Source organism: Notolepis coatsorum, assembly GCF_963971535.1.
Source record: "Notolepis coatsorum genome assembly, chromosome: 2".
NCBI lineage: Eukaryota > Metazoa > Chordata > Actinopteri > Aulopiformes > Paralepididae > Notolepis > Notolepis coatsorum.
Window position 1 is genome coordinate 132,746,273 of NC_140166.1, and position 16,384 is coordinate 132,762,656.

At 41.3% G+C, this 16,384-nt stretch overlaps 1 protein-coding gene across 1 annotated transcript in view; it reads left to right on the plus strand.

The window, feature by feature from the left end:
* Positions 1-3,875: 3,875 nt before the first annotated feature.
* The window catches only part of mrap2a (melanocortin 2 receptor accessory protein 2a), a gene marked incomplete at both ends in the record, with an annotated part of 36,768 nt that continues 24,259 nt past the window's right edge, over positions 3,876-16,384 (plus strand). The window contains one exon of the mRNA XM_084308308.1: positions 3,876-3,999. Coding sequence (XP_084164434.1) covers positions 3,876-3,999 — 124 coding nt within the window. The remainder of the gene's footprint in view (positions 4,000-16,384) is intronic.

Below are 16,384 nucleotides of genomic sequence, written 5' to 3' on the forward strand. Positions count from 1 at the left end.
TATTAATTACCTGAAATTATTCAGTTTTTTTGGGGGGAAACCCTGCATATATCGGTATCGGTTGATATCGGTATCGGTATCGAAATTAAGAGTTGGACAATATCGGAATATCGGTATCGGTAAAAAAGCCAATATCGAGCATCCCTAATAAATTGGTCATAGCTTTTTGGCCTTAGCTGTTTACAGTCCGCTGCCGTAATGGGGTGCTAACCCACGCCAGCCCCGGATTCAAAAGGTGCCAGAGGAAAGCAGTGTAACGGTCACAAAATGTGCCTACTATATTTTTGTGTTATTATTTAGTTGCAGTGCCACGTTTCGGTCACTAAGTGGCGCTCCTTGTTTGTACTTGATGTAGCAACAGGTTTAATTTGATTTAATTTGAGCCAGTGACTCACTTCACATCCTCTACTTATTATTTAATTTAATTATTATTATTGTCTGTATTTTAACCTTTTCTCTTGTTGCATGTTATGTAAGCCCTACCTGTTGATCCGTGGGGTGGGTGGGTTTGGGGGTGGGATGGGTGGGGTAGATTATACAAAAAAAGGGAAAAAGGGTGAATGAATGACTTTGTAATTGTACAAACTTGCTTCACCAATAAAAACTTTTGTTAAAAAAAATAAAAATAAGTGAATTCACCTCTTTGTCTAGGGGTCTGTGATGCCACCTGGGAGACCGGGGTTCAACTCCCACTCAGGGCGATCCCTTAACGGGTTGAATCGAAACACAATGCAGAGCAATACGACACCGGTTGCACAAGGTGCCGTCCTGCTCACCGGGAGCAATTGGGGGTTAACTAGGGCCATTTTCGTTTAGTTTCATTCGCTTTTCAGAATGCTGTGTATTGGCAGGCGAGTAAGAGTTAAGTTAGACGTTGTTTTGTCTCGTCTACTATATACATGTAGTACAATGCCAAAGCAGTAGGCGGCGATGTAGTTCAAACATGAAGGCCATTTTCAACCAATCAGAAAGGTTGAATGAGACTCCACATCCTGCTCAATCTCAAAAGCCACCAACTTTATACCTCGCATGAGCCATTTAGCCACATAGTATTTATTTTTCAGCAGGAAATAAAGTGCAATAAACAAAAACGGATACATTCACTGTGTGTTCTGCCTCATTTAAAAAAAAAAGGTGTCTACTTTTTCTCCCCATTTTAAAATGTTTCTCCCTCCCCCAATTTCGTATTGTCCAATTCTACCCTCCCCTGTCTCGAACATTGTTAGGCCATGCCTGTGCAAGCCGGCTGCAATGTGGACGGTACTCGAGGAGGCAGCCGTCGCATCTTTTCACCTGCACAGCGCAATCTCTCAGTGGCGAGGGTCTGCATGGGAGGGACACGTCACACGCCGCCCCCGTCGCTTCCAACCAACCTGTAGGAGTCGCTGTCCACAACGTCCGATCCCCACCCACCAGCTTCCCACCCCCTAATACTGCCAATTGTATTAGTATAAACGACCAGCCAAGCTGGTAGCAACGCCGAGAGCTGGGCTCGAACCCAGCATCCCCTGCGTTGGTGGCGAGCGCCTTGCCCACTGCGCCACCTAGCCGCCCTATGTTCTGCCTCATTTGTTGATGATTTGTTGATGAAACAAAACTAACATCAACACAATTGACCACCAAGAGCGGAGTTTAGTCTCACAAAAAGATCGTCGCCGATTTTGTTAGCTTACGTGCTAACGTGATTGGGATATGCCATTATAACAGTATAGCATTGTGGCTAGCAGCGAAGTTTGTTAGCTTACGCGTTAACGTGATTGGGATATGCCATTATAACAGTATAGCATTGTGGCTAGCAGCTTGGTAACGTTAATGCTAGCAGAATGAATGGATGTAAACTTTATTTAACAGATTGCAGAATGGGTACAATACAATACGGCTCAATACAAACAAAATAAGGGAATGCAGACTGTTGTAGCTTGGACTGGGCTCCTTATAACAATAACTTGACAACACATGGTAGCCGCAGCTACTTGGGACAGCTCTGCTGTAAACACTGGAAATAACCGTTAATTATTTAATAATAATTATTATTATAATTATTATAATTATGCCACATCAATGTGGAACGCCCTACCCAAAGCTGTAAAGGAATGTGAATCACTACCCACTTTCAAAAACACTCTCAAAAAACACCTAAGGGAGACTGCAACTCGAAACTGGCCCCTGTAAATGTCCGAACACAACCCCCTCCAATGTACAGTAAATTACCAAGTATGGTCTTGTCAATAATCCAATGTACAGTGTTTGTACAGTTGTACAGTGTCCCCCACCCACCCCTCCTACCCAACCCCCCCCCCCCCACTCCTACCCAACCCCCCCCACCCACCCACCCATCCACCTCCAATGTACAGTCCCCCCCCACCCCCACCTACCCAATCCAATGTACAGTTTCTACGTCTAATGTATATACTCTTTTCTTTCTGGACTCTTTTTGTATCACAAACCGTACTGTAATTGCAAATCTGGTATGTCATAAATGTATAGATGTAGCAGTACTGTCTATCGGTATGTCATGTATGTCATATATGTTACGATGAATTGAAAATGGGGGACCCTGATGTAAACAAGACGAAAGTCTTTCTCTGGTCTGCATCCCCTTAACAATTGTGTGTATTGAGCTGTACTGTACTGTACTGTACCCATTCTGCAATCTGTTAATAAAGTTTTCAATCAATCAATCAAAACCGTGCTGGTCTCTACTGCGCATGGGCATTGGGCAGAGACCGGCTCCGTATCCGGCTCGCGCAGATTACATGCAGGGGCGTAGCTGGGGGGGGGGGGGGTAGTTTAGGATGATTCCAAGGGCCCAGCACTGTAAAAATTATTTTACTAGACATCACTCTATTATGCACACTTATTGATGCTCTCATTGATACTATGTGTGTGTGTGTGTGTGTGTGTGTGTGTGTGTGTGTGTGTGTGTGTGTGTGTGTGTGTGTGTGTGTGTGTGTGTGTGTGTGTGTGTGTGAGATATATAGAGAGAGAGGGGGGGCTTTGGTAGACTATTGCATTGGTCCATTCATTGAAGATGAACGCAATGCGACATCCTTTACTAGGCTCACCCACCAACAGTGCAGGTGCTGAACTGCTGATCCGAATGAATAGGTAAAAACCATATTATGCGTTTTCATCAATAAAAAAATGGCCAAATTCTTTTTCGCTTGCGCGCTTACGCGTGCTCGCATTCACTGGGGGCCTACAAATACATTCTTTCATGGGGCCCAGAATCTGGAGCTACACCCCTGATTACATGGCACCATTGTCGGCGAGTTTCCAAAACGAAAACACCCTTTGAGCGTTCCCGTGAGCTTCTCCTACAGCCACAGAGGCTGGATATATAGTGCTAAAGCTGTGTGTGTGGAACTGTGGATACTTGATTACTTTTATTTAGAGTGATCTTGTATTATGGTGATCTGTAATGTATACCAGAATCTTTTGAAAATCCAATAACATTTTTAATTATTAGTATTATTATTAATAATAATAAATATTATTTTGACGAAGAGCATTTGACGAATAAACGGCTCTGCAGAGAACCACCCTCACGTAATCGAGAGAGAAAGAGAACGAAAAAGAGAGAGGGAGAGAGAGAAATAGAGAGAGGGAGAGAGAGAGGGAGAGAGAGATGCAGCATGTACAGTGTGTCTCAGCTGGGGTCTAGCTCCATGCTGGGTAAACCCCCCCCCCCCCCCCCCCCCCCCCCCGCGGGAAACTTCAGGAAACTCGCGCGCGAACCTAAATGACCCAACGTTTATTATTCACCTTTAATGCTCTCCGCTTCACAAACTCTGCAAGTGCAATATATCCACCTCGGTCAGGTGGACGGTGGACCGTTTTCTCCTCTTCCTGCTGCGCTTTTGTTTTGTGGCGCGATGTCCGAATCTATTAAAAGTCCAAACGATACAAACAACCCGGCGGACCCGGACTACGAGTGGAGATATGAATATTACGACGACGAGGAGCCGGTGTCTTTCGAGGGACTGAAGGCGCACAGGTGTAAGTGGCGCACAGCACACAGAGACACTGCACCCGCATCTGTTAGGATAACAGTGTATATTTGCATATCTTGTATGTCAGAAATGTCAATGTCATGTATGTCATGAATATGTTATGATGAATTGAAAATGGGGGACCCTGATGTAAACAAGACGAAAGTCTTTCTCTGGTCTGCATCCCCTTAACAATTGTGTGTATTGAGCTGTACTGTATTGTACCCATTCTGCAATCTGTTAATACAATTTTAAATCAATCAATCAGCACTCGCCATACCTTGGCAAATTAATAATAATAAAACATAAAAAAAAATAAAAAAAAAATAAAAAAAATTTAATGTTGATTTAGAATTCGAATGTCAACATTATGATCGAAGCTTCGAACTATTCGGTACAGCCCTAGCATGTTTTGATATGATAGTCAATTATCTCACTTTTACTAGACGACTTTTACTAGGTGACTAACTCAAATGCTGCCCGAAAAAAAGGAAAATGGACATACAGAAGTTTTTTAGTCAAAGGGCAGCAGACACAAGTGATACAGGGACACAGGTAAGGACAAGGTCTTACAATGGCTTAGTGATTATAACAGTGCAGTTCAGCATTCAGTAACCCATACTTTTTGTGAACGTGTTTTTGATACTGCATTCCATTGTGTGACTACTTGTAACGTACGGTTATGTATATAACCATAGTTATATGAGCATAGTGACGCTCTGCGTCTACTGCAATGCTCTTCCATATCAGTATTAGCACTGAATAAATAAACTTCACCGAGGCAATGAAGTGTTCGCTGGAGATCTTCATTCCCTGTCCAACAGGCTGATCGCGCCGCCTGAGTGCAGCCAGCCTGAACCAACGTGCCAACAACACTGTTTTTTTCACTGGTAGTTTGTGGAAATTAACCAACTTTCCTCTCTCTTTCACACGGTCAAATTTGTTTGAACAGCCAGGAGCAATACAAAAAGAACCACCGCGGTCCCGTTGTTTGGTAGGCAACATTTGACTGACCCGACAGTCCATGTTTACTATGCAGCTAACCCACAGTGTATACACCAAACCAACACCGTGACGTCAGCAACAAAATGGCGGCGCACATGTTCATAAATGCTACATAAATGGACATTACAAATAGTTTTTTCTTAGAAATGCCTTATTTTTATAACGTGATTTTTTTCTGTGGTTTATCTAAATACTAATTTGATGCTATGAGACTATGTGTTTATCGCTATGCTTCATCTCCCCTTTAATGTATCTAAACTATACTATACAATACCTCCTTCCTTTAAAGTGACTTTTCCATTATTTAAAGTGACATTTTGTTTAAAGTGATTGTTGATTGATTGAGTGTTGTGTGTGTGTCTGTGTGTGCTCATGTGTACTTGTGAGTGGAGAGTTCAGTGTTCAGTTTTCTGATGTACATGTACAAGTTACTAAACTACACAAACTGTATAATCACAAGAACAGACAACAGTACATGTACAAGTTACTAAACTACACAAACCTCATAATCACAAGAACAGACAACAGTACATGTACAAGTTACTAAACTACACAAACTTCATAACCACAAGAACAGACAATAGTACATGTGCAAGTTACTAAATGACGCAAACCGCATAATCACAAGAACAGACACTAGTACAGGTACAGTACAAGTTACTAAACTACACAAATTTCACAACCATAAAAAACAGACAATAGATGAAACAGACAATGACAAGGCAGTCACAATCACAGTTAGAGCCAGTAGGTCTTAACCAGAAGTCAGACCTCACTTGGTGTTAAGAGCTGAAACATCGCAGCGCTACCAACCGGTTAACACTATGCCGTCCGTCCACGAGTATATACGTGTTTTGGTGCCATGCGTTGTGGACCAGAGCCACGTATATACTCGTGGCAAGTTGTTATTGTTTTATTACATATTTATAATGCTATTAACGTCCGCGATCGAGATCCATGACCTACCCACATATTTGATTTTCGAAACATGCAATACCGGCCAGATCCGCTTAGGGGCGCCATCGCTCCACTGCAGTATCATTGAGGGGATTTAAAAAAAGAAAAAATCTTTTACAGTCTGTGGGCGGATCATATGAGCCTCGATTCCAAACGAAGACCCTCCATCTTTGATCCAGTTACTGAACCCATTTTTCAGCCTGGAATAATGGGATTTATGATTAGCCAATGGACATATCGATCTACCAGAATCCGATGACTAATGAAGAAATACTGCCGGCGATCACATGGCCTGACGGTAGGATACTATTCCCCCAAATTACAGCTGGATTGGACATTGTTTTAAAACCTAACGTGATCGATCAGTGAACATGGCTGATTGAACGCACACTATATTGCTAATAAATAATACTAATCGGCGTTCCCCGCCGCCCCTATTTCATCCATAGATGCTCTGTAATAGTCCGGATGCTACGCAGTTTGTTTTATTTCATTCGTATATATACAGCAGAAATGGCGTTTGATATAACGGCACCAACGTTTAGCCTATTATCTAGCTTCCTGGAAAAAAGACTAGACGAAAAGCGCGATAAACCTTATATTCACGATGCTATAAAATGACAACCAACCGATGGATTTTTATTTTCTTTAAGCCATTATGAAGGCACGGTTTATGCACTCAAGTGACAACGAGAATGGACAGATAGCAATACTATAAATGATATATATAGCTCTTAGAAAGTACATAGGTTTGTAAACAAACCGCTGTCCTCTGAGGCATAAATCGCCGCAAGAGTGCGGACGCCAAAGTTTTAACCCTTTTCACTGCGACAATACACCGAAGGTTAACCCTTTCACGACCGTCGGTTGTGTGATAGTAAAGGGTTAACCCTCCGTCGTGTGGCAGTGAAAGGGTTAACAGTTATACAGTAAAGTACTGCACCTTTATTTTTTACAAGCAAGAACAAGAGCTAAGAATAAATGTAAAGTGCACACTAAAGAATTAAAACAAATAAACAACTTAGCTAACACACAATAATAATAATAATAATAATAATAATAATAATAATAATAATAATAATAATAATAATAATAATAATAATAATAATAATAATAATAATAATAATAATAACAACAAACAATAAAATAACGTGCAAATTTGCTTTAAAAGAAAATTATGTATTGTAAAATATGTTACACATATATAATCAAAATATAATATGCTAAATAAACAAACAAATAAATAAAAATTACAAATTCACTTTGTCTAAAGAACTATTTACATTCCACTCCCTATCATCACACTTCAAGGTTAGCCTGTAGCTCCTACTGGTTTCCATTTACAGTGCAATCCTTCTGGCCTTCCTCGCTGCAAAGTCATCAATCACATCAAATTGTCCAACTCCTGAACCAGCTCCTTCCCATCCAAATCAGATTGCCCTCCATGGTTTAAGGTGTGTACAAGTGCCTCTGCTTGCTTCATCAGCTCTTGGTGTGGCAGGTCTTGGAAGTTGTACAAAATTGCATACCTTTCACCTTGGCACGTTTCTCGTCTTCTTCTTTTCTTCTCTTTTTAAACTGGATGGCCGGATGGCTTTTGCCTCTTCATAGTTCTCTAACGTTAGTCTTTCTTTCCTCAACGCTCAATTCTATAAACACTTGACCGATACCCATCAATGCACAGCGCTCTAGCATGTTCTGACTGTGAACACCTAAAGCTGAGGCTCAGACCGACCGACCGTTTTAGATTTTTGGCTCATTTTCCCTTATGTTAGAATTTTTTTTATGTAAAAATAATGGTTGCAGATATAGAGGGCGCCAAAACTGAAAAAAAAGAAAGTAAAAAAATGTAAAAGAAAAAGTTAAAAAAAAAAAAAAAAAATGTGGCGCCCCCCTCTGGGTGGCGCTCTAGGCATCCGCCTATATCGCCTGTAGGAAGGTCCGCCCTGTGACCCCTACACGCATGGCATCACAGGCAGAGCCAGTAGGTCTTAACCAGAACCATAAGTCAGACCTCACTTGGTGTCAGGGATGCGTTGGTGATTTCAAAGCTGGTTGCACTGTGTTTTAATGATGCCACGTGCACGCGCGCTCCCGCGCATGCGCATAAATGTTCCCTTGCATGCGCACAAACTAAAGACCATGCCTAATTGCCTTTAGGAATGGAGTGTAACTTCCGGTTTAGCTGCAATATGTAGCGCACGCAATTGGTTACAGCTCCGCTCCCGTTATCGTTAATTTCGTTTAAAAACCTTATTTGGACAATACCAAAAGAGATTAGACCACATCGTATGTATTGATGAGACCCTCTACTAACTATATCAAAAGACAACATGGATAAGGATAAGAAAAAGGGTGGAAGGAAACAAGACACAGCAATTCTAACGGCGCCAATTGAAACACGTTCAAAGAAAATGACAGGCGACGCTGTGGCAGATCCGTTGGTGACAAGCCCCGACGCGGGGAATATAGAGGAGAATACACAGGGACCAAGGACAACTGGCCCCGAGAGGGAGACAATAGATGACAACATAACAGGAACATCAGAAAAAAGTTCCGTGAAGGATAAAGCAGGCGATTTTGAGAAGATAATAGCAAAAACATCCATCGGATCCCTCACTGCTCCAATAACATCAACTGACACAAGCAGTTCAATTACACAACCCGACTTCAACTCTCTGACTATCCTGATAAAAGAACAGATGGTCGCTTTCAAAGCACACGTTGAACACATCGATACTAAATTCGAAGAGGTTATGAGAGCGGTCGCTTTACAGTCCATGCGAATCACGACAGTGGAGAATACGGTGACAGAAATTACACGGGCAGTCAAGGCGAACGAAGGTGGCATGACAGAGATGGGAAAAGAGATGGAAAGTGTGAAAGAAGAATACCGGAGGGAAATACAAGGGCTTAAAAACGAAGCGACGGAGAGGCTACTAGAAACCCAACGCTACCACAGGCGGAATAACATCCGCATTGTAGGGCTTGATGAAGCAGTAAACTGCGAAGATCCCAACTTTCCAACAGTGTTATCAACGATTTTGGGTAACATCGATCCAAACACAGTGCCAGAAGTGGACCAAGTTTACAGAATCGGTTCTCGGGGGCAAAGAATCAACGGGCCAAGAGTCATCATTGTCACTCTGCGGAAGACTACAACAAGGGATGACATCATCAAATTTGCTCGCAACCAACGTGGGAATCTGATTTATGGTGATAAACCAATATTTATCTACAAAGATTTGAGCAAAGATGCCATCATCCGACGTCTACCATACAAGGAGGTGATGCAAAAGCTGTTCAAAGCCGGTTACAAGCCAAGGCTATCATACCCGGCGCTGTTATCATTCTTGGGCAGTGACGGCCGCAGGTCAGGTGTATACACACCTATTGAAGCTGAGGATTTTCTGAATCGAAATGGAGCAAATAACCCAAGGCAGGACGAAAATGCCGGAAACAGATAAGCCTCTTTCTCAATGTATACCAGTGTTAGAATGACTTTATTGTGTTCATCAAGGTAGCAGACGATATGCAAGCCGTCTATAACAATGTGTACTGTGTATAATACGATTCATAATACATTATAATTTCAGTCTCTGGTCTCTGAGGAGACAAATACATATCATTGCAAAAAGATCTATCTGGAATATTCTGGGTTTATCGCTCAAATGCCCTGGGTCTCTTAGATCATTCTGGAACATAAAATAGTCTAGTCACTAGTATACTCTACAACCTTCTAGAATATAAGGCACCATGACAACGAAGCCTACAAATCTAACAATAAACATCCGGTGTGTATACACATAGCAGATAATAAATTAAATTAAGTTCAATCAGTCCTTAATAATACTTTAAAAATTAACCACACCTAAACGTATGAACACTACAAGGTTATTCTAACAATTTAAGTAATCACTCCATTGAAGGCACATTGAAGCTCTAAAAGGCGCTGCTTTTCTATCTTATCTAATCTGTTAATTCGGTTCTAGTGGCTTCTCCACGTTGATAATTATTCTATCTCTCATTCCTTATCTATATCTTTCCTTTGATTTTTATTTTATTTAATTTTTTCTTCTCATTACTCTATATTTTTTAAATATATTTTAACTTACATTGTTCTTTTCCAATGTTCTTCACATTAAGGTGTCAATATTGCTCTACAATCTTTTCCTTTTTTCCTTTTTTCCCACACGTTAGTAGAGGGTTCAAATGAATATGTCGATGAAAGTTTGTTCTCTTTTTTTATTTTTTATTTTATTTTTTTGTCATTTATCACAATACTTCATTACAGTAAGGGAAGGTGCAAGACCAAAAGCGACATTCTATTACAATAGAATGGAAATGTTAGATCCTATGGCAATTAGCATAGGAAGATTAAGATTACAATGCTCAGTTTGGGCAATCCGGTGGACCATGGGAGAAAGTCAATCGCGGAGGATGTGTTCTTGGAACACAGGCCTGTACGACTTTCTCGGTGAGGGGAAAATAGGGGATTTTTATTTGTATATATATATGTTTTTAAGCTCAGCTCTCAACGGGACCTCATTAATTGGATGTACATCTATTGTAGCTTCACACTCCAGAAGCATTACCAAAAACTACACAAAAACATGCATAGATTATGGCTAGTTTGAATATAATGGTATGGAACACCGGTGGGATAAACAAACAACACAAACGCAAAAGCGTGCTCACACTGATGAAAAAAGAACATGTGGACGTGGCTCTATTAAGCGAAACGCACATTTTAGAGGAAGACATAAATACGTTAGCGGATAACATATACCATAATATTAGTCACTCTTCTTTTGTTACGAGAACTAGAGGGGTAGCCATAGTCGTCAGACGCAAATTAAATATCGAATTGAAAGGGGTATGGTCGGATGCTGAGGGGCGCATAACTATAGCTAGGATTATACACAATAACAGGAAAATTGCATTGGCAGCGGTATATGCCCCAAATTTGTACGAAGTGGGTTTCTTCACTTCACTAACCAGAGAAATGTTAAACCATCCCGAGTACTCATATATAATAGGTGCGGATTTTAATGCCATTTGGAACCCAAGGATGGACAAAACTTACCTTACCTTTTCCAGCAAACAAAAAGATTCATCTAAAGCATTAAAAGATTGGTCGAAATCAACAGGGGTAACTGATTTATGGCGTTCACTTAACCCCATGACCCGCAAGTACTCCTGTCATTCGGCGAGACACAACACACTATCCAGAATTGATTACGTCTTTGCATCCCCGAGAATATTTGATAAATATGAAGTGGAAATGACACCCAATGCGCTATCAGATCACTGCTACTTAATCCTGAAAGCAACATTTGGTACACTATCTTCCCGGGCCCCAAGATGGCGTTTTAATTCTATGCTGCTTAACAACAAGGAATTCATTACACAAATTAAAGAAGCTCTCACAGTATTCCTACGGGATAATGCTAACTCGGTGCAAGATCCCAGAATATTATGGATGTCGGTAAAAACTATGATCAAGGATTTCACGGATAGATTTTCCTCCATATTGCGCAAAAATCAAAACACAAAACTGTCTGAAATGGAAACGCTTTACTCAACGCTTTTTAATTCTTTAAAATACAACAACTCTACTAGACTAGAAAACCAAGTTAACATTCTAAAGACAGAGATCAAAGCAATATACAGACAAAAATCGGAATTGCAAATACGCAGCACAAGACAACAGCAGTACTTCCAAGGCTCTAAACCTAGTCACCTATTAGCCATGCGACTAAGAATTAATGCAAAATTTGCAGATATAACTGCCATTAGGAAACAACAAGCTCTAGTAACAGAACCCAAAATAATAAACGATACATTCAAAGAATTCTACTCCGATTTATATAATTCAGAAACGACCTTTGATCAAGACAAATTAGACACATATCTTAATCAAATTACTCTCCCTAAACTTACGGAGGACGACGCTAAACAGTTAGAAGTACCGATCACATTAGAAGAACTCAAGAAGGCCATATCCGGAATGAAAAACGGCAAGGCTCCGGGAATTGACGGTATCCCATCAGAAATGTACATTTCTTGCTGGGACATATTTGGACCCTTATTACTAAATATGATCTTATACTCAGTCAAAGAGGGAAGCTTCCATAAACACCAAAATATCGCACTCATTTCAGTTCTTCACAAAAAAGACAAAGACCCCACTGAGTGCGGTAGTTACCGTCCTTTAAGCCTCCTCGGAACCGATGTCAAACTGTACTCTAAGATATTAGCCATCAGATTGCAAAAGCATATGACGTCTTTAGTTCATCCGGACCAAACAGGCTTCATAAAAGGTCGCCTGATCAATGATAACATAAGGCGAATACTGCACGTACTAGATGCAGACAAAGAGGACACCACACCTAAGGCGATACTATCCCTGGATGCTATGAAAGCATTTGACAGGTTGGAATGGTCGTTTCTATGGGCAGTATTAGAAAGGATGGGGTTAGGAAAAGGATTCATTGATATGATTAAAGTACTATACAAGGACCCATCGGCCAGGATTACAACAGGCACATTCATCTCCGATATCTTTCCGGTATCACGCTCAGCCAGACAGGGTTGCCCTCTTAGTCCCGGACTATTTGATCTATCATTAGAACATTTAGCACAATTTATAAGACAATCCCAACACATAGAACCAATAGTAATCAAGGGCACACATCATAAAATTAGTTTATATGCGGACGACGTAATATTGTTCATGCAAAACCCCAACAACACATTGCCGCATATACTCAAGTTGATAGAGAACTTTGGTGATTTATCGGGATTTAAAATAAATTGGCCTAAGTCGGCTTTTCTTCCTCTTAACACCAGTGCAAAAAAAGACACATCCCTCCCAGGTGCGATACCCATGGTCAAACATTTCAGATGCTTGGGTGTGGAAATATTTCCCACCATAAGACAAACGGTGAAGCACAATTACACAAAAATACAGAACAAAATCAAAGACGACCTGGACAGGTGGGCAAAACTTAAAAACTCAGTACAGGCAAGGGTATCAATAGTTAAGATGGATGTATTACCAAGAATCAATTTCTTCAGCTCAATGCTTCCGTTACCTCCTCCAGAGGGCTACTGGAAAAGATTACAAACCTCCACATACAAATTTATTTGGAATAACAAACCACCTCGCATAAAAAGATCCACCGCACAGAGAAATAAAGCAGACGGTGGCATGGCAGTCCCAGATTTTTTACAATATTTTAAGGCCTTCACATTAAGACCATTGAAGATATGGTTTGACCCCAGGCTTTGGTATCTTGGAGAGAATTAGAAGAAAACATAGTAGCCCCACAGAGACTGAAAGACATAGCACACACTAAACTTTCAATCAAGCATTGTGAGCGAGAATTTGGCCCAATAATTACCCATGCAATCAGAACATGGCGGGAAACACAAAAGAAATATCCTAACCCTCAAGAATGGCATAATCACACTCCCATATTCAATAACAATGCACTCTTAATGGGAAAACGTCCTATAAGATTCCCTATATGGGAAGAGAAAGGCATACACTCATTAGGGGATATTTTTAATAACAAGGGCCTCTGTAGTTATGTCGAAATATGCATAAAGTTTAACCTCACCGAGTCCACATGGCTTTTTTACATACAGTTACGACTTTGTATGAGATCTCACGGTGTTCCATTACTCATACCAATTGAACACCACAGATACCACACATTTTTCTATGAAAGAGATACATTGGGAGGTTTTGTATCAGGTTTTTATTATCAATTACTAACGTCCTCGTATGAAACCCTTCAACTAGACACTGTCTGGAGGAGGGATATACCAGACCTGGAATATGACTTTGATTGGCAAGGAGCCTGGGCAAATGTCCGACTTACATCAAGGAACCCGGATCATCAACAAATCAATCTGAACTATATTCACAGGACATACTTGACTCCTATAAGGCTGTGCAAAATGGGGCTTATACAAGACTCCAAATGCTCCCAATGTACAAATGGGGACGAAGGAACATTTATGCACATGTATTGGGACTGCCCACCAGTTAAGGCATTCTGGAAAGATGTGTCCCAACAATTATCAATACTCGTATTTTGGAATATACCTGTACACCCTGCGGTATTACTATTGAATGATGTTTTTGAGTTTGCAGTGAATCCACAACTAAAAAGATTGGTTTTATCGGGTATCACAGTAGCTAAAAAACTGATCGCATCACGTTGGTTTCAACCGGAAAAAATTTGCCGAAAAGTGTGGTTTCTTACATATCTCGATGTGATATATCAAGAAATATCTACAGCAAGAATTCTGGGGCTCAATGAATCCAATATGTCAATGTGGTTAGAAGTGGTGGAGAGAATAAAAGCTAGCTTATAATGGTAGTGTCTGGTTAGGAGTGAGGGATAATGGAGGTACTATCCAAGAGGGGGTCCGGGAGGGGGGGGTTTGAGCTGGAGCATATGTGTGTAGGGTTTTAGAAAATAGGTATTAGGGGTATATTATATACTAACATTTATATAATTGTAATTTCGCTGGATATACACTGTATACGGTTAAAATGTTATTATAGACTATTTTTGTTTTATCCTGTTTCTGTACTTGCATATATTTTAACCACCTTTACTGAAAGTTTCATTATGCATTGTGTGTTGAGTACTGACTTTTAATAATTTTTTGTTTTGCAATAATAAAAAAAAATATAAAAAAAAAAGGAATGGAGTGTAACACATTTCACTCACAAGTTTTGTGTGAATGTATCTGAGAACGTATTTGAACACACCTGACGACCTGAGCTATTGTTATGCAAAGTAGCCAGGTGGGTACTTGGCGAGTTGGCGCATCAGTCGAGTGCAGCGCATTCTTGTGTGCACGTGCGTGCACATCCGTGCATGTGCGTGCTTCTGCTCACAGAGCCAGTTAAGAGCTGACACACGCATGGCATCACAGGCAGAGCCAGTAGGTCTTAATCAGAACAGAAGTCAGACCTCACTTGGTGTTAAGAGCTGACACACTCATGGCCTCACAGGCAGAGCCAGTAGGTCTTAATCAGAACAGAAGACAGAGTCTGACTGTCAGACCTCACTTGGTGTTAAGAGCTGACACACGCATGGCCTCACAGGCAGAGCCAGTAGGTCTTAATCAGAACAGAAGACAGAGTCTGACTGTCAGACCTCACTTGGTGTTAAGAGCTGACACACGCATGGCCTCAGTCAGAGCCAGTAGGTTTTAACCAGAAGTCAGGCCTCACTTGGTGTTAAGAGCTGACACACGTATGGCGTCTCCCTTTGGTTTATACCTTCTGGAGAGAGAGTGGTGTGCATTGGTCACACATAGTGTCCTGGGGCACAAGAAGAACATAATATGAATTATTCAAACGGGATACATTACATTCCGCTTGAATTGGCTATATCAGACGTGTACAGTCTTATTTTAGGGTTCATGAATCTCAAACCTTTATTTAAACTCGAAAGGCAACTGAGGTTTTCCTCATTTCACACTATAACATACAGAGATAAGCAATTTAATTTTTTTATTAAATCACTGCACACAATGAGACAACAAGGCGGGGGGCAAAAAGCAAGGATAACAAATCAATTAGTGTGTGTGAGAGAGAGATAAGAGAGGGACTGGGAGAGAGAAATGCATTATTTTTAGTGTAGGAGCCATTTGAACACTTTACTTGCTTCATTATTATTTGTAATTTTTTATTTGTTTGTCATTTCTACTTTGCAGACACTAGGGGGCACTAAGTGTAACGGAGGTCTGTGAGTAATATCCACAGCGTGTGTGTTGTGAAGTGACTGTGGCAGTAAGCGGTACTGCGAGTTAAACTCAATTCACCTCTTGGTGTAGTGGTCTATGCTGTCGCCCGCGGTGCGGCCGACCTCGGTTCGAAACTCCCTTGGGGCATCGAAATTAATGCACAACGCAGAGGAGTCACATACGATCGGTCACATGAGCACTAGTTGGGTGAAAGGCAGGATGCAGGGTGAAAGGTAGTAGGCGTGTCTATGTCAGGTGACGCACTGTACCAGGAAGGAGACATGTTTCTTTTACCAGAGCAAGAGAGGGGCTGGACACATGTTTGTTTGCTGTTGTATTGTATTTAAATAATAGAAATGTATTTAAATAAAAATAGTGGTTGGGGAGGCTGGGTGGCGCAGCGGACATTGCGCTCGTCACCAACGCAAGAGACACCGGGTTCGAATCCGGCTGTCGGCGTTGCCTCCGGCTTGGGCCGGCCGTCATACTAACTCAATTGGCAGAGTTAGCGGGTGGGAAGTCGAAGGGTGGTAATCTGGACGTTGTAAACAGCGACTCCTACAGGTCGGTTGGGGCGCCTGCACAGCAGACAGGGAAATGGCGTGGGCAGTGTGAGCCTCCCACACGTTACTCCTCGCCAAATGAGAGTCTGCGCC